General features: G+C 38.8%; 1 protein-coding gene and 1 pseudogene across 2 annotated transcripts in view; both read left to right on the top strand.

Annotated features, from left to right (window-relative positions):
* Window positions 1-228: 228 nt before the first annotated feature.
* Window positions 229-618, top strand: LOC122699829 (annotated as a pseudogene).
* A 10,582-nt stretch (window positions 619-11,200) lies between these two features.
* Window positions 11,201-27,499, top strand: part of GRAMD2B (GRAM domain containing 2B) — a 121,282-nt gene continuing 104,983 nt past the window's right edge. The window contains exon 1 of one of the 2 annotated variants that reach the window (XM_043912221.1): window positions 11,201-11,436. In XM_043912221.1, the coding sequence (XP_043768156.1) occupies window positions 11,309-11,436 (128 nt within the window). In that variant the 5' untranslated portion in view covers window positions 11,201-11,308. The remainder of the gene's footprint in view (window positions 11,437-27,499) is intronic. The other variant, XM_043912220.1, reaches the window with a different exon arrangement.

The raw sequence follows: 27,499 nt of genomic DNA, 5'->3' as shown, positions 1-27,499 counted from the left end.
TGTGGCTATAGAAGGGTAGATCAGCATTTATACCTAGGTTTGAGTCTCAGCTTGGTCACACACAAGCTGTGAGATGTGGGATCAGTTCATGAAACTCACAAAGGAGTTTCCTCAGCTTCCTCCTCCGCAAAATGAGGATGAGAACTCCTTTATGGAATATTTCCAGCATTAAACACATACATGTTAAGAAGCCTACCACCAGGTGTAGTCTCCAGTGGTGCTGCTGAAATGGGCAAGTTCATGAAATCCAATATTATGGATCTGATCTTGGCCAGATGCTACTCTAGACACAAAGTAGTCATCATGAAGAACATTGATGACAGCACCTCAGGCCAACCCTACAACCAAGCTCTGGGGGCTAGAATTGACCACAAACTGACAACCACCATTAACAAGATGAAAATTGTTAAGAGGTCAAAGATCAAGTCTTTTATGAAAGTTTACAATTATAATCACCTCATGCCCCACAAGGTACTCTGTGGATACTCCCTTGGACAAAATCATTGTCAATAAGGATTTCTTCAGAGATCCAACTCTCAACAAGACACCAAGGTCAAATTCAAGGAGAGATATAAGACCCACAAGGACAAATGGCTCTTCCAGAAGCTGCAGTTTTAGGTTTGTCTTGTTTTGGTCATTTAAAATACCAGAAAAAAAAAAAAGCCTTCTATCATCACCACAAATTTGGTGATCTTTAAAAAATACTCTGCTAATTTGTTACCCAATTAGGTCATCATCTGCATTTTTTATAACTAGTAGAGAATATTTTTCACTTATTTATTATCCATGTACATTTCTTCTTCCATAAATTTCACACTTCTATACTGACTCACATCTTAAAGATACCATAAAATAACTTTTTAAGACTAAACTGTCACAGACAGTACCATCACAGTCAATTGTTGTAAATTCAGCCCAGCCTCACCATTCATTACTGGTTTTTTTTTAATGTTACAAGATGAATGCTAAATTGAAGAAAAGTAATCAATAGTAAATAGAAACATATTAGTAAGTGAATCTCTTTCTCTTTGCCAGTCTTTAAGATTAGTCTTTTAGTTCATTCCCTTCTAAATGCTTGAAGATTTTGTAGAGAATCATTACTATTAATGTTCTTTGTTATATCACTGTTACCAATAGGTGAAATAAACAACCACCTAAAAAACATGATTTTAGGATTACCAAGAAGGATAAAGGGAAAAATACCAAAAATACTGGTCCTGGACTTCTGTAGACCATATGAAAAAGATAAAAACACACGTCTTCAAAAGAAACAGTGTTGATCAGATTAATTAATTGTGAATAAGTTTCTAATTCTATTGTTAAAATAGCTAGCCAGAAATAAAACCTAACATTTACGGTCAATTCATTTTCAACAATAGTGTCAGGAAAACTGGCCAAAGAGTTAAGTGCTGGGACAACATGCAAAAGAATGAAGTTGTACCCCTAACAAACAATACATTTAGGAATTAACTCAAAGTGGATCAAAGACCTTACACTAATGTAAATGCTAAAATTATAAAACTCTTAGAAGAAACATAGGAGTAAATCTTCATGATCTTGGGTTAGGCAATTATTTCCTCCAAAGCACAAGTGATAAAAGAGAGAATTGATAAATTGGATGTTACCAAAAATAAAACTTTTGTGCTTCAAAGGTCACCATCAAGAAAGTGAAGAGGAACCTATAGAATGGGAGAAAGTATTGCAAATCATATATTGGAAAAGGTTCTTATTTCCAGAATATATGAAGGATACCACTCAATAATAAAAAAAAAAAACCCAACTTGAAAATGGGCAAAGGATTAAACAGATTTTTCTCCAAATAAGAGCTATAATGGCCAATAAGCACAGAAAAATGCTCAGCATCATTTGTCATTAGGAACATGTAAATCAAAACCATAATGAGATACAATTTCACATCCACTAGAACGTCTACAATCAAAAAGAAAAAATAATAAGTATTGGCAGGCATATGGAGGTATTGGAACCTTCATCCATGACTGGTTGGAATATAAAATGGTGCAGCCACTTTGGAAAGCAATTTGATAGTTCCTTAAAAAGTTAAACATAGCAATTTTACTCCAAGGTATACAACTAAGATAACTGAAAATATATGACCACACAAAACCTGTACTCAAATTTCCATAGCAGCATTATTCATAAAGCCAAAACGTGGAAACAATTCAAATACATTCACCTGAAGAATGGATAAATAAAATCTGGTATATCTATAGTTGTTGTTTAGTCGCTAAGTCGTGTCCAACTCTTTGCAATCCCATGGACTGTATGTAGCCCACCAATCTCCTCTGTCTATGGAATTTTCCAGGCAAGAATACTGGAGTGGGTTGCCATTTCCCTCTCCAGTATCCACAGAGTTGAATATTATTTGGTCACAAAATGGAATAAATTACTGATACATGGTACAATGTGGATGAAATCACACGTTAAGTGAAAGAAGCCAGTGGAACATGCTAAGTAAAAGAAGCCAGTAAAAGAAGCCAAAAAAAAGATCACATATAGTATGATTTTGTTTACACATGATCTCATTTATATAAAATACTCAGATAAGGTACTTTCTGTCATATAGAACAGTTACATTAGTAGATTAGCAGTTGCTGAGGGCAGAGAAAGGAGGCTGTGAGGGGATGGAGAGTAACTGCTCATGGGGTACAAGGCTTCTTTTTGGAGTGACGAAAATGTTCTAAAATTAGACAACGGTGGAGGTTGTGTAACTCTGTAAATAAACTAAAAACCACTAAGTTATACACTTTAAACAGGTGGAGTTTATGTTATGTAAATAATGTGTTAGGCTGTTTTGAAAACCTTGGAAAACAGATAATTAGTTACTGTATATAAGGCCCTATGATTTTATTATAAATTTTCCAGGCAAGAATATTGGAGTGGGTTGCCTTTCCCCACTTTTATAAATGTTGATAAAAATAATTATAAAAGTTGGTAGTAATTATAGCAACTTACTGAGTGCTCCCTATGTGCCAGACAATATTCAAAGTCTTTGCAAGTATTAACTAGCTTGCTTTCCCAACAAACCTATTAGGTAAGTTCTATTACTTGTCCCACTGCACAGATTAGAAAACTAAAGCCATTAAGTTGCATCATAAGAATTCAAGCACAGAGAGTTGGTGTTTTTAAATAAAATGTGTACTGGCCCTAGAATCCAATAGCAAAATATGGGAAGAAAAATCCCTGAAATTCAGAGAGCTGGAGAAAATTTTAAATATTATGATTAATGACAAAGTCTTAAAAAATTAATATCGAAAAGAAAAACTTCTGCTTCACACAATAGCAGTGAGAAAAGAAATGTATAAAGACAACAGCAAACACAGATGGACTGCTGCTGCTCCCTGACATGTTCTCATTCTCCTGTGAGTGAGAAGAGGAGGAATCCTGCAGACCCTCATGATGTGAACAGGAGCCAGGTTACCAGGCCAGGAGTGAAGAGAGAGTCCAGGAGGCAGCCCCACCTCTGCCACTATATAATTATTCACATGACCTTGGGTAGGTCATCTAACTCTCTGGATACATCTATAATGTGAAATATCTTTAGATCCCTTTTCGTTTTAAAAATCTCATTATCTACCATCTAGTGCCTAGACTAGAAACATCTTGGCCAGTGTTGTGTTTACTCCCAAACAAATCTTGCTCAAATCTGTTTCATGAAATTCTCCAAACATGTCTTTTCTGGCTCTACATCAACTTCTCTGGCCCCAGATGCTCCAGCTGTGGGGAGGCAACTGAGAATGTATCTGTTTATCCCTCACTTTGAATGCAAGGCCCCTTAGAAATAATAAAAATCTGTTTAGTAAATGTTGAATATTTTTCCAGGATTAACAATTTGATAGTCCTTTAGAGTAAAACATAGCAAACAGACGGGGAAACAGTGGCCGACTTTATTTTTCTGGGCTCCAAAATCACTGCGATGGTGATTGCAGCCATGAAATTAAAAGACACTTACTCCTTGGAAGGAAAGTTATGACCAACCTAGACAGCATATTAAAAAGCAGAAACATTACTTTGTCAACAAAGGTCTATCTAGTCAAGGCTATGGTTTTTCCAGTAGTCATGCATGGATGTGAGAGGTGGACTATAAAGAAAGATGAGCACCAAAGAATTGATGCTTTTGAACTATGGTGTTGGAGAAGACTCTTGAGAGTTCCTTGGACTGCAAGGAGATCCAAGCAGTCCAGCCTAAAGGAGACCAGTCCTGGTGTTCATTGGAAGGACTGATGCCGAAGCTGAAACTCCAATACTTTGGCCACCTGTTGGAAAGAGCTGACTCATTTGAGAAGACCCTGATGCTGGGAAAGACTGAGGGTGGGAGGAGAAGGGGACGACAGAGAATGAGATGGTTGGGTCATGTCACTGACTCCACGGACATGGGTTTGGGTAAACTCCAGGAGTTGGTGATGGACAGGGAGGCCTAGCATGCTGCAGTCTATGGGGTCGCAAAGAATCAGACACAACTGAGTGACTGAACTGAACTAGAGTAAAACATAATTTTAATGATGCTTTAATATTTAAAAATATTCACTGTGATTATTTCTGGGAACTGAGGATTATAGATGATTTTTAAATTTTCTTTATATTTTGTGTATTTTGTCTTATAAACCTTATGGTAAAACATTATGAACCACATTAACCACATTATTTAACCACAATAAAAATAATACCAAAAAATCCATTATGGGGACATTAAAAAATCATATACTTCATAAATATTTCTCTGGAAGTTATTAATATTACCAATTTGTATAAAATCAAACAAAACTGAATATACCATAACTCCTACACAATTTATCAGATGATTGTTGTTATTGTTGTTCAGTCACTAAGTCATGTCCAACTCTTCGCAACCCCATGGACTGCAGCACACCAGGCTTCCCTGTCCTTCACTATCTCCCAGAGTTTGCTCAAACTCATGTCCATTGAGCCAGTGATGCAATGTAACCATCTCATCCTCTCCCACCCTCTTCTCCTTGTACTTTAATCTTTCCTAGCAAACAAGAGCTTTTCCAGTGAGTTGGCTCTTCACATCAGGTGATCAAAATATTGGAGCTTCAGTTTCAGCATCAGACCTTCCAGGGAATACTCAGGGTTAATTTCCTTTAAGATTGACTGGTTTAATCTCCTTGCTGTCTAAGGAATCCTCAAGAGTCTTTTCCAGCACCACAATTAGAAAGCATCAATTCTTCAGCATTCAGCCTCATGGTCCAGCTCTCACATCTGTACATGACTACTGGAAAAAAGGCAGGAGGAGAAGGGGATGACAGAGGCTGAGACGGTTGGATGGCATGACCGACTCAATGGACATGAGTTTCAGTAAGCTCTGGGAGTTAGTGATGGACAGGGAAGCTTGGCGTGCTACAGTCCATGGGGTCACAAAGAGTCAGACACAACTGAGTGACTGAATTGAACTGAACTGGAAAAACCATAGCTTTGACTATATTAACTTTTATCAGCAAAGTGATCTTTGCTTTTTAACATGCTGTCTACATTTGTCATAGCTTTCCTCACAAGGAGCAAGCGTCTTTTAATTTCATGGCTGGAGTCACCATCTGCAGTGATTTTGGAACCCAAGAAAATAAAATCTGTCACTGCATCTACCTTTTCCCTTCTATTTGCCATGAATTTGATGGTACTGCTACTGCTACTGCTAAGTCGCTTCAGTTGTGTCCGACTCTGTGCGACCGCATAGACGGCAGCCCACCAGGCTCCCCCATCTCTGGGATTCTCCAGGCTAGAATACTGGAGTGGGTTGCCATTTCCTTCTCCAATGCATTAAAGTGAAGTCGCTCAGTCGCATCTGACTCTTAGTGACCCCATGGACTGCAGCATACCAGGCTCCTCCATCCATAGGATTTTCCAAGCAAGAGTACTGGAGTGGGGTGCCATTGCCTTTTGGATGCCATAATCTTAGTTTTCTTTTTTTTTTTTTCTTTTTTTTTTTTAATCTTAGTTTTCTGAATGCTGAGATTTAAGCCAGCTTTTTCACTCTCCTCTTACACCCTCGTCTAGAGTTCTTTAGTTCCTCTACTTTCTGCCACTAGAGTGGTGTCATCTGCATATAGAGGTTGTTGATATTTCTCCCAGTAATCTTGATTCCAACTTGTGATCCAACCAGTCCAGCATTTCACATGATGTACTCTGCATATAAGTTAAATAAACAGGGTGACAATATACAGTCTTGACATACTCCTTTCCCAATTTTGAGCCAGTCTGTTGTTCCATGTAAGGTTCTAACTGTTGCATTCAGTTGCATTGTTCTAACCCACATTCAGGTTTCTCAGGAGACAGGTAAGGTGGTCTGGTACTTGCATCCCTTTAAGAATTTTCCTCAGTTTGTTTTGATCCGCACAGTCAAAGACTTTCATGTAGTCCATGAAGGAGAAGTAGATGTTTTTCTGGAAGTCCCTTGCTTTCTCAATGATCCAATGAATGTTGGTAATTTGATCTCTGATTCCTCTGCCTTTTCTAAACCCAGCTTCTACATGTGGAAGTTCTTGGCTCACATACTGCCGAAGCCTAGATTTAAGGATTTTTAGCATAACCTTACTAGCGTGCTAAATGAGCACAATTGTCTGATAGTTTGAACATTCTTTGGGATTGGAATAAAAACTGACTTTTTCCAGTTCTGTGGCTACTGCTGAGTTTTCCAAATTTGCTGACATATTGAGAGCAGCATCATCTTTTAGGATTTGAAATAGCTCAGCTGGAATTCAATCATCTCCACTAGCTTTGTTCGTAGTAATGCTTCCTAAGGCCCACTTGACTTAACACTCCAGGATGTCTGACTTTAGTTGAGTGACCACACCATTATGGTTATCTGGGTCATTAAGACCTTTTTTGTACAATTCTGTGTATTCTTGCCACCTCTTCTTAATCTTTTCTGCCTCTGGTTATGTCCTTACCATTTCTGTCCTTTATCGCACCCATCTTTGCATGAAATGTTCCCTTGACATTTCCAATTTTCTTGAAGAGATCTCCAGTCTTTCCCATTCTATTATTTCCCTCTACTTCATTGCATTCTTCATTGAAGAAGGACTTATCTCTCTTTCCTATTCTCTGAACTCTGCATTCAGTTGGGTATATCTTTCCCTTTCTCTCTTGCTTTTCACTTCTCGCCTTTCCTCAGCTATTTGTAAAGCCTCCTCAGTCAACCACTTTGCCTTTTATAATCTCTGTTGATAAAGATACAGCACTGTGACTTACTGGAAAGCATCAGAAAAATGAGATATTTCCATCATTGGTGGTCTTACTTAAAACTGCCTCCTAGTTGTCAGCTTTTATCTTGTTTAGTTTTATTTATTAATCTCCCTTTCCATGGAAAGATATGAAAGGTCTCTGCTATTTTTATTTTCATTGTATTCTGGTTGTTATCATAGATCATACTTTTTTTTTCTGTTTTTGCCAATGTCTCTGTCACCTGGTCTTCATTTCCATTTTACCACGTAAAAATGAAAGTTGTGGCAAAGGCTAAAAGTGCATTGAGTACAGGCCACATCTAAACACAGGCAAAGGGGTCAAACAGTGGCAGCTGAGTGTCTGCAGGTGTAGACTGATGCAGGGCTGTCAACTGTCATCCATTTAAAAACTAATCAGTCACATTTCTTTCAGTGGTCATGTGCTATCAGAACCTTACTCCTGTTTGAACATAAAGTGCAGACATGACTACTAGCAAAATTTTTAAGACTGATCATAGGTAGCTCATATCAAGAAGTGGAATTCAGTAGAAAAGCCAGGACTGAATCCTGCCTTCAGCCAAGTGTGGATTGCCCTCTCCCACCAGCATCTGTAGTTTCACACTGACAGGTTCTAGGGAGGGCATGAGCGCTCCACTTCTCTCCCCCTTTCTACAGACTTCTATGCCCCCTCTCCCCTGTCATGGTTTTACTACTCTTCTGGGTCTTGAAGGCATTTGAGTTTGTGACCCATGCTCTAGAATTTCAGCAAATCTCATCTCTGACACAGTTTCTTACGATAAGGAATGAACTCGGTATCTTACATAAGAGTTCAGTCAACAGTGTTTCCACTACTTCAGGGCTGCCTCTCATAGGCTAAGTAGTTGCTGCCTCTATGAAACAACCATATCACCAGATGATTGCAGTAGTGAATCCACTCATTCCCTTCTGCTTCTAAAGCATTATGCACATGACCATCAGACTAATCTTTCCTCACTTTATTTCCAGTGCCTACAAGATAAAGCTTGAACTACCCACCAGCATTCAGGGTCCTTCACAATTCAGCCAACATCTAGATGTTCAAAGTTCTTCCCCTACATCCCTGACACAAACACTCCACTCTCATATACGTGCATGGTCCGCGCCTGTTTATTTGCTCACAAGCCCTGCTCCCTTCCTGTTCTGCCTTTCTAGTATCTCCTCAATCTTCAGAGCTCAACTCAAACTCCACCTTTTCCTCTAGGCCTTTCTAAATTATCCCAGTCTCAGATGATGTTGCCTCCTTTTAAAAATTAACACTTAATAAACATTTCTTGAATGAGTGAATCAAATCTGGCAAGATCACATTCTTATGGCCACTTAATGATGGCCAAATTGCTTAACTTTTTTAAAGATATATTTTCATCATCTGTAAAGATATGGCTTTGGCAATGATTAAATGTGATTATGAAATTATCTAGCAGAGATGCTACATAGACACAAAAGATATTAGTACAGAGATTCAAGAAATATTAGCCTAATTTACTGCTTTCCTCCCTCTTTCATTAGTTAGTTAACTTTTCAATTACGTATATTTTCTCTTCCTAGCTACACAATGGAGCAAGGACCCATTTCTTAAAATATTTTTATATCACTCACTGCAGCTAGCATGGAGACTTGCTGATAAAATATTGTTGATTTGAGAATCTTCTCTATTGAAAATACGTCCAAAGACACTGATGACCCTAGGATTTCTTCCTTTGGAGACATTTTGTCCTGAGTTAAGCATTGCCCCCAGTTAAAATCCAAACCAGCCTAGGAAAGAGTAACATTTATGTTTCATTGATTGTAGTATCCGTGTGGATGAGACTTTTTTGTTCATAAGGAGCAGAAACTACCGTATAGGTTGCTGCTATTATAGAGGTTTGGTAATGGATTTTTTTTTTTTTTTTGAAGTATAGCTGGTTTACAATGTTGCCTAAGTTTCAGCTGTACAGCAAAGTGATTCAGGTTTTATCAACAGATCGATTCTTCCATTACAGGTTATTGTGAACTACTGAATATAGTTCCCTGTACTAGATAGTAGGTCCTGGCTGTTTATCTATTTTATATATAGTAGTGTGTATCTGTTAATCCCAAACTCTAAATTTATCCCTCCCCGACATTTCCCCTTTGTTAACCGTCAGTTTGTTTTCTATGTCTGTGAGTCTATTTCTGTTTTGCAAATAAATTCATTTGTATCATTTTTTAGATTCCACATATAAGTGATATCATATTTGTCTTCCTCTGTCTGACTTACTTCATATGATAACCACTAGGTCATGATGGGTTTGATTAATCCACTTTAGTATAAATTACCTTACCTAATATCTTTCTAAAATAATTGCAACACAAAAAGGGTACATAAGGGGAAACATAAAGGGAAAAAGAGAAATATGTATACTGCACTATCAAAAAAAAAAAAAATGAGGGAAGCTGGGTGCATTACACCATCAGAACTGTGCACTACACAGTTCTGCATTACACAGTTGGTGCATTACACCAACAGACAACACCTGGAACCAGGATGACCACCTGCCTTGGTTTGCCCAACTCTAAGAGGTTCCTAGGATGTGGGGCATTCAATGCTGAAAACTACCGATATTCTGGAAAAACTGGGATAAACTGGTCATTTTGGTAGGCACCAGTAAAATCCTACTGAAATATACACTTTATCTAATAATTTCAAAAGTATTCTTAGAGTCGGCACTGCACACAGAGAAACAAAAACCTACCCCTGACTGGTTATCAGCTGGTTAGAGCAAAGTGCTAACAAAAGCAAGGCTAAAGGTTTGATTTCCCAGGAAACTTTGCTCTCTTCCACTATCAGAATCTGTGTACTTCACTTAAGGCAGTCATTCTCCAATGTCACTGACTCATCACAAGGGAAACAGAAGAGAGAGAATATAGCTCCTTTGAACTAAATCCTTCCCTGCCACTAGTAACACTGGTGAAAAACTGATGTTTTTCTTGTGCAGAAACATTAAGTGATTGACGATCTGAAGATCATCACACAGTAAATTCATTTTCCCTCCTGCTTTTAGTGGGCTTCCCTGCTAGCTCAGATGGTAAAGAATCTGCCTGCAATTCAGGAAAACTGGATTTGATCCCTGGGTCAGGAAGATTCCCCTGGAGAAGAGATTGGCAACCCACTCCAGTATTCTTGCCTAGTGAATCCCATGGACAGAGAAGCCTGGCAGGTTACAGTCCACTGGGTTACAAAGAGTTGGACAGGACTGAGCAACTAACACTTTCACTTTCACACTCTTAGTAGGGTTCTAAATAACAAAAATTATAATATGTAGAATATTCTCCAATATGATTTCCTTCTAATCTTGTGAGAGAAGCATGGTTGATATGCTTGGCAGGGTTGGGATCACCTGTGGTTAGACAGCCAGCATGCAATGGATGGAGTCTGAGCCCTTAACTCCTAGTGTTGTTTTGTTTGTCTTTATTGTCATCACCATTTTGGTATCGAGTACAGTTTCGTATAGCCAGCAAAATACATAGCCTGAATGTTGAAGCTCCCCTAACTTTGTACGTATCACTTCCATAAGAACTCTAGAACTCTTCAGGTCCCAGAGACTCAGCACCACAGCACACAGCCTCCTGTGTGTCTTACCAAACATGGGCTAGTTATTTCCTATACGTCAAGCACATTCCCTGCCCTTTTGATCAGGCTCAAGAGGTTAAAGGAAACATTTCTGCTCTTAATGTTTAGTTACTGCCAGTCTCTGCATCTCATTCTTTTAAGTCTTTGAGTTTCCATTGACGTTTTGGCCTAAATCCAGAGTCATATGGTGTTCCTATTAGTAAACTGAAAGCTGAGTCTGCCAAACATGTTTATTTCTCCTTCAGAGCAAATGTGGGTAGGATGAAAACCACTCCGTGTTATACTTACATGTTACTCATTAACTGGCTTCAAAAAAAAAAAAAAGAAAAAATCACCTCAGCTAGATTAGGAGTCATGTGAAGAAAGAGCTTCCTGCAATGCAGAAACCGAACAAGGCTGAAACTCAGAGATTTTCACATTATTGGGGAGCTTGAAAAATGAGCCCTTGAGTTTACTTCTTGAGTTGGTGGCTGACAAGTGTACAATGATGAAGAAAAGGCTCTCATCAGGCAATGACACGATGTTCCGGTCTGAGACTCCAGGCAGCCCAAGCAAGTCGGGTGCAGAGGCCCAGAGCAGCGTTCCTGACAGCCCCGGCGCAGTGTTTCTCAGGTGGGTGCATCCTCTCTGCCCGCCCCAACCCCATGGCCTCAGCCACCGGACAGATGTTGCTTGGAGAGCTCCTGCCTCATCCCCAAAGGGAGGATTCTGCCAAGGAGAAAGAGAGGGCACAGCCCAGGCCCCCGGGCTGGTGGATTTTAAGGGAGTACATAGCAAAGATGTGATTTGCTGAGCAAATAGAACTCATCACCATGCAGGGACAATAATTGTTGTTTAATGATAATTGTAGTACTATTTAATACGTACTGGAAAGCTGGCCAGCTATGCAATCACTCGGTTCCTGACCCACTCTCAGGTTCACAGTAAGTGAAACCAAATTGCTGGTGGTGGTGGTGTGGTTGCTGTTGTTTGATTGCCAAGTCATGTCCAACTCTTTGAGACCCCATAGACTGTAGCATTCCAGCCTTCCCTGTCCCTCACCATCTCCCAGAGGTTGCCCAAGTTCATATCCATTGAATCAAACAGTTAAACCAAAAACCTCCTTTTGCTGTCAAAATTATGGTATAAGTATCAGAATATGCTGTGTGCTTAATCGTTCAGTCATTTCCAACTCTGTGTGACCCCCTAGACTGTAACCTGCCAGGCTCCTCTGTCCATGGGGATTCTCCAGGCAAGAGTACTGGAGTGGGTTGCTATACCCTTCTCCAGGAGATCTTCCCAACCCAGGGATCAAACCTAGGTCTCCCGCACAGTAGGCAGATTCTTTACTGTCTGAGCCACCAGGAAACCCAAGTATCAAAACAGTAATTATTAAAATATCAAAATAGTTTCCTTCTTTGGAGTTTTCTAAATTAAATGTTAAAATAATACTGGCTGTAGTCTGGTCCTGCTACTTACTGTAAAATGATTTATAGCAGCTTTGACTAGATTCAGAACATATCTTTTTTAGCTATAATTATTAATACCTACATGAACATCACTCTGATAATTTATATTTTTAATAGAAAATTCATTTTTCTACTCTTTATTCACTTTGATTCATAATAATTTTCTAGCAGCTTATAAAATGGGGAAACCAAGTGCAGGTGGAAATCCATTACAAGAAAAAGTTTCTCATCCAACTTTTATAAAATTGAGATTTAGCTGACTTACAAAACTATATGAGTTTCAGATATACAACACAATCAAATTTTTATAGATTATAACTCATCCAACTTCGGTGTAAATGTTTTTAATGGAGGTGACATTGGTCTATAATATTATGTTTCTACTTCTATATACATTACAGCATGCTAACCACCTAAAATTTACTTTCCATCTGGCATAAACATTAATGTAACTTCCATGTAAAGTAATCAAGTCAAAGTAGAAGAGGAATCTCCATATCTGAACTTCACTTTTGCATAGCACCATATCCAGAAAGTCAATCATCTGATTTATTTTTTAATCATTTTAAATCATTTACACAAAAAAAGTACTCAAAATTATAGCTTTTAAAATTTAAATAGAAAATAAAGAAATTCCACTAATAGCATTCACATATTAGACTGTCAGTTTAGGAAGACAAATTCAATCACTTTTTTTAAGTTTTTGAGATCAAGAGCCTGAATTTACGTAAAATATTTCTCAATACATCTATTTAAAGTGAGTTTAATTTTTCCACTCATCAATAAAATAAAGCTACCTTACTTGCATTATAGTTATTTGAGTAAGAGTACAATTCTGATTGAAAATGTAAAACTCTTGGATTATTTCCATATTTTCCTGAAATTTGTTTCTTTAATTACTCTGTCTACCTAATCCTTCTCTTACATTGACTGTAGTGCAAACTCTTCTTGTAGCTCAAGATCTAAACAGGAAAAATTAAATTAAATGTATAAAACTATTAAAATGTATAAAATATGCAAAATATAATTTAAGTACATATAATACACATGATTTAAATAAATATAGATAAATGGAATACTAATAAAATAAAAACCTGCATCAATCCATATTTAAGACTTTTTAAAAAGAACCCAGGCCTATTTTACCTGCATCTTTGAATATTCAACATCAAATCTATACATTAGTATATGTAAGGTTTTTTTATGTGTATTGGAACCTATCTTAAAACATTATTCATACCTCCAAATATTTTGGCACTAGAGGAGTTTTAGTCTAGTTGAAAGATCTACTTTACATATTGTGTATAAAATCATTTAAAATAATTTTTTGAAGCACTCAGTCATGTGTTGGTTAATTATTTGAGGTCAAAAATCAGATAGAAACCCACAAGGACCTACTGTAGAGCACAGGGGACTATGCTCAAAGTCTTGTAGTGACCTGTAAGGAAAAAGAATCGGAAAAAAACATACACAGACATATAACTGAGTCACTCTCTGTACACCCGAAACTGACACAACCTTGAAGATTAACTATACTTCAATTTAAAAAAGAATCAAAAAAGATAAATCCTTCCCTTTACCTTCTAAATAAATGTTGGGGATTTACGTGGCTGTTGTATTATCCCATTATCTTTCCCATGAACTAAAGCTAATCAAATGTACCCTCAGATCAACAAACTGCTCAAACAGATACATACAATTTATGCAGTTTTTTCATTCAATCATTCAGTTCAACAAAGATTTATTGACTAAGTATTATACACCAGGCTATGTGGAAGACACAGCAAGTACAATCAAAAGCAAGATAGGAAAAAAAAAAAAAAGCAAGATAGACCTAGTCCCTGTCCTTATGAAAGTTATGAATTTAACATTGAACATAGGCAAAAAATATATATATACTATTAATTAATGTATATATACATGCATAATTTAAATATTAATGTATGCTATTATAGGAAATAATTTCAGGGCAGAGATGGAAATTAAGATGGGAAAAACTACTTTAGATGAAGTGGCAAGTCAAGGACTCTCCAAGTGATATTTAGGCTGACTTTAAGGATGAAAAAGAGCCAAGCGCAAAATGACTGGGAAGGAGCATGTTGCTCTGAAGTGGAGAAGACATGTGTCCTGAGGAACCACAATGGGCACCTGATGAAATCAGAGAGAAAAGCAGAGGATGAGGAGTTTAAAATCCTATTCTAATTGAGGTGGGAAACCACTAGAAGATTTAGGGGAGTGTCATAATGTGATGTTCCCTTTTGGTCCTCTCTGGGTATTTCCTGTTTGTTGCTCATTCAAGCAACACTCCATCTTGCCCAGGTGTCCGATGAGCTTGTGCCAGAGTGTCTCCAAGGTACCTACCTAGGAGAGGAACAGTGGGGCCATATTATGAACATGATTAACTTTACTCATTATGTCAAATTCCATTTCAAAGTTCTGTGTCATTGATGCTACCACCAGCAGTTATTCTGCTTCATCAACATTGCCATTATCTAAATTTTCATTGCTTTCTAATCTGGAGGGTGTGAAATGGCATTTCAAAATAAATGGTTTTAATGTGCATGTCTCTTATTAAGACAAGAGAAGCATCTTTTCAGTATGTTTGTTGGTCATTTTCATTTCCTCCTCTTTTAAATTACTGCTTATGAATTTATGACCCTTTGCAGAAGCAGAAATGGAGAGATTACTATTTTTTCCTTATTTTTAGATAGGTTTTGAAATACTCCCAATACTGATCTTTTGTGAGCTATGTGTGTTGTAAATGTTTTATTCCAGCATATGACTTGTCTGTTCATGTTGTCTATTATGTCTGAGCTCTTATTTTTAACTTATTAGTTTGCTTATTATATTTTTTATTGAAGTATAGTTGACTTACAACATTTCAGGTGTACAACATGGTAATTCAATACTTTTATAGACTGCACTCCATACAAAGTTATTATAAAATATTGACTATATTCCCTGTGCTAAACATTACATCCTTGTAACTTGCTTATTTTATACCTAGTAGTTTGTACCTTTTAATCACCTTGACCTATTTTGTCCCTGACCCTATCATTCTCCTCTCTGATAATCACTAGTTTGGTTCTCTGTATTTATGAGTCCATTACTGTTTTGTTATATTTTTTCCTTTGTTTTATTTCTTAGATTTCACATATAAATGAAATCATACATTTGTCTTTCTCTGACTTATTTGACTTATTTCACTAAACGTAATGTCTTGCAGGTCCACTCACATTGTTGATGACAAAATTTCAATATTTTTATAGTATATGAGAAATATTCTGTTGTATATATATACCAAACATTTATCCATTCTTCTGTTGATGGACACTTAGGTTGCTTCCATATCTTGACTTTTATAAATAATGCTGCTTTGAACACTGAAGTGCATACACCTATTTGAATTAGTGTTTTTGTTTTCTTTGTATAAATACCCAGAAGTAAAAATAGTGAATTGTATGGTAGTTCTATTTTTAAGTTTCTGAAGTACCTCCATACAGTTTTTCATAGTGGCTATACCAATTTACATTCCCACCAACAGTGCATGAAGTTTCCCTTTTTTCCATAGCCTCACCAATGCTAGTTATTTGTTGTCTTTTTGATAATAGCTGTTCTGACCGGTGTGAGGTGATATCTTATTTTCTTAATAATTTGCACTATCTGTAACTTAAGAACGCCTTCCACTCTGAGGTTATAAGAATGTGCTTGTGTATTTTCTTCTAAAAATGTCTTCTTTTCAAACTAGGATCCTTTATGTATTTGGAATTTATGTTTCTGGTGTGAATTAAGGCATCATCTAATCATTTCTACAGATAATGAATTCTTCCCTGGTGGCTTAAATCATAAAGAATCCGTCTGCAAGGCAGGAGACCTGGGTTGATCCCTGGGTTAGGAAGATCCCCTGGAGCAGAGCACGGCAACCTACTCCAGTATTCTTGCCTGGAGAATTCTATGGACAGAGGAGACTGACAGGCTACAGTCCATGGGGTGGCAAAGAGTCGGACATGACTAAGCGACTAAGCGCAGTACAGCACACATATTTGGAACTATTTTTATTTCCAGTGTGAATTAGGGAATCGTCTAATCATTTATATGGATAATGAGTTCTCCCACCTTATTCATCGAATAGACTTTCCTTCCCCATTAATCTGCAATGCAGCTCTATCACACATTGCTGTCTTTATTACTGTCACTTATAAGGAAAGCTTTTTATCTGATAAGACAAGACTTCTTACCTACTTCAGAAGTGATTTGCTACTTTTGACCCTTTGCTCTTCCATTTAAATTTTAGAATGTGGCTTGTCAAGTAAAGATTTATTTTAAAAGTTGAAATTGCAGAAAATCTATTGCTCAATTTGAGAAAATGTGACATTTTATGGTGCTCAATATACCTACTCAAATACATGATGTGGCCTCCATTTATTTACATCTTTAATATCCTTTGATAAAGTTTTAGAGAATTCTACACAGAAATCTTGCACATCATTTGTTAGACTTATTCCTAGGTACTTTACACCTTCGATGTTTTTGGAAAAGCTAATTGCATTTTATTTTGTTGATGTTGTACAGAAATATAATTGAATTTCTAAATTGATCTTATATTCTACATTCTTGCTAAATCTTATTAATGTTAATAATCTGTAGGCTGTGTTTTTTGTAGAGAATAATATTATTTGAAATTTAAAAAAAAAATTTTTATCTTTCTGAACTTTAGTCCTTCTAAAACTTTTTAATTTAATTATACAAGCAAGGAATTCCATATAATGTGGAGTATAAATAGTAAATCCAGAATTTCTCACTTTGTTTCTAATTTAAAAGGGAATGCTTTTATTTCAGATTTTATCAACTTTTCTGAGGTTAAAGATGTTTCCTTCTTGTTGAGGTTTTTTAAAAGGTTGTTGAAACTATTGAGTGCTTTCCTAGCCTCCACTAAGATGATCCTCATTTGAAAATCTCTGGCACTCATAAAGCACACAGCACTTCATTTGAAGTTCATGAGAAGTCATCATTTCCCAAAATACAGAACACTGGAAGACCTTGAAAAACACGAATTGCTTTAAGCTTCATAAATAGACTGGAAAAGGCTCCGATGAATTAATATTTCCATAAATTAGTCATTCAGCAAATAAAAATCAGGTATTTTTAAATTAGTTTTTGGAGATTTACTATACAAATTAGCCATTAGATCTATTGCTTTTAAAAAATTTGTTTCTCCAAAATATTTCTTTTTAGATTGTCAGTCTATTTCCATTTTAGGCAAAGATGAAAGTTGCCCAGTGAAGCTAATGTTTTAAATGGGGCACCATGGGCTTTGGGGGCATAAACAAGGGCCAAGACGACAACAAAAGAGGGCAAATATGTGGCAGGACCAAGCTGGAATGTGAAACTAGGATGGAACCAGTGCTGGGCTATGGTTTGGGGAACTACTCCAGGCTGCAGTAGACGATGAACTTGGTAGGTTCAAAAGAGCCTTGAGTCACTTTCACTGCGCCTCCTCTTAGTGGCTCCAACAACTCTGCTTCTACTCCCCTGCTCATCAGTTGTCATCAATGAGTGGTAAAGGAGATGTTGACCCTTCTTCCTTTCCACTCTCCCCTCCCAAGAGCCTTGCTTTTTCTTAGCCAGTCCCATTTCTGCAATTAGGGAAAGGATAGAAGACTGTTTGGTACCTGAAGAGCAGGAACATGGTAGATACTATACCTTGATCCATTTATACTAGGTAAGCCCCATGGCCTCAGCTCCTGTTCACAGGAGCTGTAGAGTTAAGAGTGATATTTAGAAGCTAAAGGGAGGTTGAGTTTCAGGAAATGGGCTTCCTTCTCTAGGAACAGGGGTGAAGGCTAGCAAACAAAGAAAGCAGGACTGTGTTAAGGGGAAAGATAATAGTGTCCTGAGTATGAGGCAAGGACTTCAGTGAATGGAGTGAGGTGAGGTGGGGTCAGGTGAGCAGGTAAAGTCAAGATGGTAGGATCAGTGAACTCTGCTGGGCCTTGGGGTACAATGATGTAGTGGAAGTTAGAACAAGGAGGTGACATACAGAGGAAGAGGCCTCTTTGATGGAAGAGTTAGAATTTTCCAAGAAGAAAAGAGAACTCCCCAGAACTAACATTGCCAGAAGAAGAGGGACCTACAGTCTTCTTCCCAAACTGTGCCAGACACTTGTCTACTGTCTAATGATACAAAGCACCCAGGATTCTCTCAATACACATGCTCAAGCCTATTACCAGGCTTTTGTAAATGCAGTAAGTCTGAAAATTCCTATTCATCTTTCCAGATGCACCTCCTGAAAGGTTTAGTATAACATCAGAGCTCTTCCCTTGCCCCCTTACTTCTGCCCTCAAAACTAGAAGCCTTTTCTTATTATCCCATATTAACTATGTATCAGAATGTATTGTCAAAGGGAAGTATTTATTATAAAACCAAAGAAGCTTAATCTTCCACCTTCACTTATTTGGGCCTTTCCAAGGCCCTGGGAATGTCCCTACCAAGATATTCATGTAGTCATACATTTTCATAAACTTTTCAGATAATATTTTAACTACAATTATAATTGCCTTCTCTTCATTCCAATTTTCTCTCTGTTACATGTCCCCTCCAGTCAGGTAGCCAAGGGCATTTTTGGCACTGTGGACTAAGGGGAAGTTGTTTGGAGATATATTTAATTAGAGATAAGTGGAATATATTTATGTGATTTGCCATCATTTCTATGTGCTAAGTTATCACTAGTCCTCCTGGCTTCCAGGAATACTCCACTAAGCAAATTCACCTTGCTTGATGACACAGAAGTGCAGGACCAGGGACTACCCTGGTGGTCCAGTGGCTAAGACTCTGCGCTCCCAATGCAGGGAGCCCAGGTTTGAGTTCTTGTCAGGGAACTAGATCCCACATACCACAACTAAGAGTTCACATGCCACAGTGAAGATCCTGCATGCTGAAACTAAAACCTGTGATGGCCAAATAAATAAATAAACATTAGGGGGGAAGAAAGGTGTAGGACCAAAGATGATACCATCATATAAACATGTCCTACAAGTGCCATGCATCACGTAGGTAATGGAAGAGAAGCACGTAGGTAATGGAAGAGAAATTAAGTTGGAAATGTACAGAGCCAAAGGTTATCTCCAGCAAGGTCTTCCCATCATCACATGTGTAAATAGTAACTTCTGGGTTCTGTTCTCACTAACACCAAGTCAAACCAGAAATTCTCTCTCCTGCTAAGACTTGATACTTAAAAAAAAAAAAAAAAAGACTTGATACTTGATAATGCAGCTGATATAAGTATACCAAACTTTATTCATGCTTATTACACAATTTATCAGAATTCTTTGTTTATGGGGCACAAACCCAAGGTAATACTAAAAGCAGCCATTGTGTCTGTGTGTGTCACATAGTACATTTTAGCATGACATTATCAAGAACAGGTTTGAAACTGTCTGAAAATGTCTAACCTATTGATAAAACTCGTGGCTTCCCCAGTGGCTCAGATGGTAAAGAGTCTGCTGGCAATGCAGGAGTCTCAGGTTCAATCCCTGGGTCAGGAAGATACCCTGGAGAAGGAAATGGCAACCCACTTCAGAATTCTTGCTTGAAAAAAATCCTACGGATGGAGGAGCCTGGCAGGCTACAGTCCACGGGGTTGCAAAGAGTTGGACATGACTGAGTGACTTTCACTCTCAAACTTTTTCTAGAGAAAAGACTGTATTATCTCTAATTGAAAATTATAAAACTTGTGTCAATATGAAAGGATCAACAAGTATCAGTTAAAAAATAAGAAAACAGCATAGAATATGTCAGGCAGTTAATTTATAAGAGTGTTACATTAGTTTTTTGGATTTGGAGATATTGATGGAGTTTGTCAGCTATTTCCAAACTAATAACCTGACTTCTTTCCTCTTTCTAAATATATACTCCCTTTCATGCCTAATTTTTTGTTCATAATTTCTCTAAAAGAAGACCCTAAAGCAGTATAAGCCTTCAATCCACAAACTCTTGATATGCTCCTAATTCTAACTGCTTCTGTGTCTGTGTTCTCCAGGAGATCTGAGCCTTTTGGTCTTAAAACCTCATGGAAATCTATTATGGATAAGTTTAGCTTAAAGTCCCATTTTCATTAAGAGTTTTTTTTGTTGTAACAGATTTTTAAAAGTCAGATTCATTTCCATGCCTTCATCTCTTTCCTTCCCTCTCTTTCTCTCTTTCCCTCCTTTCCTCCCTCCTACCTCTCCTCCAGGTTTAACAAAATAAAACCAGCCAAGGGTAACTGATGTGGAAATTCTAGGAGTTTCCTCCATGTGTATCTATGTGGGGCTGGATGAGGGAAATTGAAAGCCCTGCCAAGAAGTACATAAGTGATGAATAACTGTTTCTACATAAACCAGCAGTAACAATAATAGTCTCCTCTATGTGCACTGTGGCATACTCATGGGAACTTTTTACAGATATGACCTTATAAACTTTGGTGGCTTTTTCCTGTGATAGATGGATTATGGTTACTCTCTATGTTGCTTAGGTGAAGAAAGCAAGTAACAGAAAAGGAAGAGAAGTTTTCTGTTGTTACCATATGGCAAAACTGAACCAATGAAATGAGTTCATGCAGCGAATACACAGCCAGTTACAAAACCAAAATAGTTATCCAACTTCATTAACCAATTTATTCACCTGGCTTGGCTCCAATTATTTGGACTACTTCCAGATATCAAATCCAACCTTCAAGGGTCATTTCATTCAGTTTCTTCATGGTGATTTTTACAACCCCAGAGGGGACACTGGTTTCAGAGACAGGCATAATTCTCTGAAAAAGTGAAGTTTAAGAAGACTTTTCTGGGATTCTGATTTTTACATTTAGTCATTTTATGATCCTGTCAGTTTCAGTTAAATTTATGTTAAAACACAATGGTATTTGCTCTATGTACTTTTGAGCAATGACAAAAGAACAAGTATGGTGGGTAATTTCATTTATTAGAAAGTTATGGAATACTTTCTAAGATCTCTGTGTTAGGGATGCTCTGTCTAGGGAGGACTGCCTGGTGTACATCTGGTTTCATCACTTTCTAAACTGTGTAATTCCTCTGTGCCTCACTTTCCTCAACTGTAAAATGGAGATAACCATAGGATTGTGGAGAGTATTAAGTGAGATAATACAGAAAGTGCTTGGCACACAGCAAATGTTCTGACACTAGCTGTGATTATTATAAGGCAGTGGGAGAATAATAATGGTAATATTCACTTGTCACCTAGAGCTCTTAGAGGCTAGGAATACATCCTTGTCTCTGTATCCCTAGCACCTAGCACAAAGAAGAAACTCTAAGATAAGGAGAGACTCCTGTGGAGTAAAGAAATGGCTAAAGAAGGGATGGGATGGGGAGGGAGGTGGGAGGGGGGTTCAGGATGGGGAACACATGTACACCCATGGCTGATTCATGTCAATGTATGGCAAAAACCACCACAATATTGTAAAATAATTAGCCTCCAATTAAAAGAAAAAGAAAAAAATTTTTAAAGAGTCAGCTCCTATTTCCAAGGGACTTCAGTTTCTGCTGGAGACAGACACACTCAGACAACCATAAAGGGTAGGGAAGGTGCATGTACCTTGAAGATTAAATTATTGACTGAACTCTCCAAGCTATAATTTCCCACAGCATATTTCCTGTTAATCCCAATGTTGCAATACTTAGATCTAGAAATAAACTACACATTTCAAATGTTTAGTGGGAAAAAATAAACTTTTCCTAATGTGGAAGGTTCACAGCTGCCAGGATGATCCTGAAGAAAAAGAAACTTCTACTTTATTCCCTCCAATAAACCAAAAGGGGCAGAACAGGGTGCCATGAACAAGCCTCACTCCAAGCGTATGTGTTCAGTCATGTCGGACTCTTTGCAACCCCATGTAGCCTGTCAGGCTCCTCTGTCCACAAAATTTTCCAGGCAAGAATAAAGGAGCAGGTTGCCATTACCTACTCCAAAAGATCTTCCCAACTCAGAGATCAAACCCACATCTATTGAATCTCTTGCTTTGGCAGGTGGGTTCTTTACCACTGCACCACCTGGGAAGCCTTTCTCACTCCAACCATGCTCCTGCAAAAGGAAAAAGAAACTTGGAAGCAGGAATAGTCAGATCACACAAGTGTGTTGATTTATCTCTGAGCATTGTCCTTTGGACTGTGAGGAGGGCACTCTGTGACCTGGTCGGCTTCTCTGTCACATCTCTTGCCCTGTTTGTACCCCAGAGAGATTACACTCCAGCCACACACGCTAGTTCGGGGCCTTTGAACTTCTTCTCTGCCTACAAGAGTTGGACACAACTGACTGACTAACACACACACACTGCCTACAACACACAGGCAGAGTAAAGTTTGAGCTGTCAAAGCTGCCTACAACACACAGGCAGAGTAAAGTTTGAGCTGTCTTTCAAAGCTGGACCAGGTACCACTGCCGTCAGAAAGTCTACCCTGACCTTATCCTCCTTTCTCTGGACTTACATTGTACCTTTTGTTTATTTCCATTACTGCATTTATCACACACTCAATCTTACTTGTTGTCAATATCTCTCTTCCTTACACTCTGCCTTTTATTCCTAACCAATCACTTGGCACAGTTCCTGGCCTAAGCTAAACAATGATAAATGTTGGATGAATGAATGGGGGTGGATGATGGACACTTAAAGAGCTCCCCTGAGTTGACCAGAATAGCTGACCCTTGCTGGGGTGCTGCTGACTACGCCCCAGGAAGGCTGAGGAGCAGCAGACAAGTTGGTAATATGCTCAGTGCAGGAAGAGCAGCTAATGGCAAAGTCAGATGACCTCTCAGATCTTCTGACTCCAAGTCTAGAATCTTTTCACTCTCCCACTAATTTCACTCTTCTTCTAATTCATTATTAGATCTCAACTGCTACTTGCTTCACTATGGTCCCAACTGCTTTACCCTTGCCATTGGGAAGAGAGAGGAGAAAAGTCACAACTGAAAGGCTACGAGGAGCAACATAGGCTGAAATTCCTGTTTCCATAAATATAAGCTTAATTTTAACTTAATTCTACACTGAATTAATTTAAGCTTAATAAGCTTAATTACTCTAAAACTAAATTAATAAATATAAATAATTTAATAAACATTGGTTTTTAGTTTAATAAATAATCCCTCAGAGATGCCTCACATTTTCATAGCTTCATACCTCTGTGTCTGTTTTCTCTCTGCCTGGGATAGAAGTTCCCTCAAGCAATACTAAACCAACAAGTATTTTGCATTTTTGCAATATCCTGTTGCTTACACAGGTTGGCCCAGTGTATTCAGTGGGCATGGGGACCATTAAGGGGGAGAAACCCAAGAAAGTGGGGGATCACATGAGACCATAATGGAGGCGGGGCACCACAGCAGTTTGTAGATGACACCAAAACTACTACATATTTCTAATCTGAACAGTAATATATGAGGGAAGGGCAGGAGCCTTGGAGTTACTCAGACCTGCATTTGAATCACAATTCCAGCACTTACTGCATTACCTTAGTCTAGTTACCTAATTTTTCCAAACCTCAGTTTTCTCATCTGTAAGACGGGGCAAGTAGCGCCTCTTAGGACTGTTTTGAGGATTAGGCATGCACAGTATGTGGTGGCAAGTAGGACACTCAAGAACTGCTGTTATAGTGACAAGGTTGGTGAAGTGTTACCATAGAAATACAACAGGAAGTCATAATCCAGACACTGTATCAAATCTTAAGGGTCCCCCCACCCCACCCCCGCATTTGTTTTATTATCCCCATGGGACTTCCCAGATAACTCAATGGTAAAGGATCCACCTGCAATGAGGAGACCAGAGTTCAATTTCTGGGTCGGGAAGACCCCCTACAGAAAGAAATGGCAACCCACTCCAGTATTCTTGCCTGGGAAATCCTATGGACAGAGGAGCCTGGCAGGCCACCAGTCCACAGGGTCCCAAAAAGAGTCAGATATGATGACTTAAAAAACAATAAATAATACCAAAAGTCCATGTGCCCAATACACAGAGGCCAAACAATACCAAAATGTCAGAGTTTGGAACAGAGAAAGGTTTACTGCAGGACCATGCAAAGAGACAGGTCACTCATGCCTTAAAATCCCCCAAGCTCTCTGAAAGCTTTCAGCGAAGCCCTTTTCTAGGAAAGTTTTGCAAACTTCTTGGCATCACATCCTTTGTTCTTGAGTTCAGGTCATGGTCAGGTAAGGATGTTCCCGTAAATCTCTACCAAAGGAATGTTTTACTCTGTTCTGACAAGAAAGGGCAAGATCCCAAGGCATAGTTTTCACCCTCCAAGGTCCCAGTCCTGGCTAAGGAGGCAGATATCAGTTGACAGCTCTATCAGGGCCAGGTTCCCAGACCCTGTCCAGCTGTCATCCCTGAGGGAGCCAGGCACCCAGGAGCCAACTGGCCCTCAGGTTCCTCAGGCCACCCAAACGATGGGAGCCAGGTCCCAAAGACTGCATCCTAAGCAAACAGCTTCTGCCATTAGGTCGCAGAGGAAGGGATCGGGGAGAGGCTCCACCGTGGCCCGAACGGCCTTGCTGAGGGCTCTGCTGCTGCTGCTAAGTCGCTTTAGTCGTGTCTGACTCTGTGCGACCCCATAGACGGCAGCCCACCAGGCTCCCCCGTCCCTGGGTTTCTCCAGGCAAGAACACTGGAGTGGGTTGCCATTTCCTTCTCCAGTGCATAAAAGTGAAAAGTGAAAGTGAAGTCGCTCAGTCGTGTCCGACTCTTCGCGACCCCATGGACTGCAACCCACCAGGCTCCTCCGTCCATGGGATTTTCCAGGCAAGAGTACTGGAGTGGGGTGCCATTGCCTTCTCCGGCTGAGGGCTCTAGAGCCCTGCAAAACACAGCCCCCAGCCTGTTCCCTGGGCCCGCCGCCCCCAGCTCCCCACCCACCGCTCACCTGCTGGCCCAGAGCCTGTGAACTGGACGGTCTGGGGTAGAAGGCCATGAATGGCCTCTTACCTTGCTCTCTGTACGAAGACCGCCACTTTGCGCAGGCCCACCATGGACTCAACGCGCTCGCTAACTGGCGGCTCTTTGACGGTCGCTTGTGGGCGGGTCCAGCCGCGGCGCTGACCAATGACTGAGTAGGACCACTAACGGTCCGCTGGCTCAGCGTTCAAGACTCTGCCTGCAGTGCAGGAGACCCGCTTAGATCCCTCTCACTTTGACTTTCACCACCATTGCCTGGTAACAGGGTAGGGGCTAATGCTGCACAGCCTGTGGATGTTTGTTGCTCGGTCGCGTCTGACTGTTTGTGACCCCATGGCCTGTAGGCCGCCCGGCTCCTCTGTCCATGGGATTTCTCAAGCAGGAATACTGGAGTGAGATGCCATTTTCTTCTCCAGGAGATCTTCCCAAAGTCAACTAAACAATAAAACAACTCAATGAGAGCTAAAAACAGGGGGATAAAGTAGAGGAAGCAAAAAAAAAAAATACTTTTTTATTTATTTGAAACATGGAAACACTTGATAACTTTAAGATTCAAACTTGAAGAGCCAAGAAGCTGTCAAAGTATTTCATTTCTTCATTGTGACTGAAGTCCATGTTATGATGGTCTTAGAAAAATACAAAAATAAGGGTTTAAAAACAACAATAACAACAACAACAACCGATGCTGGGCTAAGTAGTTTCTTCAAAATTACACTACTTTGTGGGGAGGCAGGGGGCAGGGAGGGATGTGAGTATCTCTAGGGGAAAAAAAGAAAGGTTCAAAAGGTCTGTGTCACATCAAAATGAAAGGTTTTCCCAACAGTGCTACCAGTTACAAGGTGAAACAATGTTCTGTACTCAGGAATTCCACACTTTGGGCTTTGAGCTTTGTTGTAAATTTATCCAACAATGTTCTGTACTCTGGAATTCCACACTTTGGGCTTTTACTTTGTTGTAAATTTGTCCAAGCTTAGCTTCTTCTCCAGTAAAATAACACTAAAGATCCTAAGAAAAGCGGCTTCTTTGCTTCTGATATAAAATATTCTTTCTTCAGATTCATCTGCTGAAAAGAATAGTGGAAAGACCCCTAACAGGCTTCTGTGACGTGGAGCAAATCACTGACCCTTTCTTTTTCCTCATCTCACAAAATGGAGAGATCTGTTGTGAATAGTTTTTCCAGATGACTGAAAAATTAAAAGGAGAGAAAAAAATCCAATGAGGTGATACATATAAAGTTTAAAATTACAAGATCCTTCTGAGGGAAAAAAATGTGAAGCATTCTTTTTGTGTATTTTATTCTTGTGGAATTTTTTCAAATTTTATTTTAGTTACTATCTGAAGTGATGGTTTATCATTCAGGCTAATAAAGCTGAAACTTTTAGGGCCTATCAGAATGAAGCACTTCTAATTCAATATTCATTCTTTGCACCTAATTTTGTAGTGCTTCTTCTGAAAGAAGTCCTCCATATTGTTTAGGCTTTAGACCCTACAAAACTGAGTCTACTCTAGTTGCTGCATTTTTCAATCAAGACTAATAGACATTATCATCAATATTTCATAAAAGTAAAATGGGAAATAATCTAACAATTTAACAAATCTATGCAGGAAGCTATTGTGATGGTATGAAAGGGTATTTCCAAAATTGGAAAATATGGAAATAAACCTTATTCCCTACATAGACATACTTTGAAGGAGACCATTCATACTGTCATACAAGATGACCACATTATGTAATCCATATATACTAGAGTATGTGACATATACTTAATGTAGAATTTAATTTTAGAGTAAAACATAAAGATGGTAACATCTAGAGAAAGGAGTTATCAGATTTTTTATTTATATGCATTATTATATCCCACATCAGGGAGTTTTGAAGAAGTAGAGGTTCCAGAAATCCAAAAGCTACTCTACTAATAATAGTTCCTCTTTGAGTTAAGAAGTAGCATAGGAGAGTAGTTAAGAAGACCAATTCCTCAGCCAGATTGCTGGGACACCACCTCATTTGAGTAGCTTGTCATGTCTGTACTTCATTTACCTCACCTATTAAAGTCGGGGAGGGGTGATAGATCCTACCTCAAAGAGCTGCTGTAAGGATAAAATGAGTAACTAGATTTAAGTGCTTAGAAATCTGCCTACCATATATAAGTGCTACATGTGAACTTGTATGCTCAGTCGTGTCCAACTCTTTGCAACCCCATGGACTGTAGACCATCAGGCTCAGCTGCCCATGGAATTTCCTAGGCAGTAAATGTTACTTAACACACCTTTGGCTGATTTCTAACCTCGGCTA

The sequence above is a fragment of the Cervus elaphus genome, chromosome 9 (assembly GCF_910594005.1).
Source record: "Cervus elaphus chromosome 9, mCerEla1.1, whole genome shotgun sequence".
Lineage (NCBI taxonomy): Eukaryota > Metazoa > Chordata > Mammalia > Artiodactyla > Cervidae > Cervus > Cervus elaphus.
Note: the sequence above shows the minus strand (reverse complement) of the source record. Positions and strands in the feature narration are given on the sequence as shown.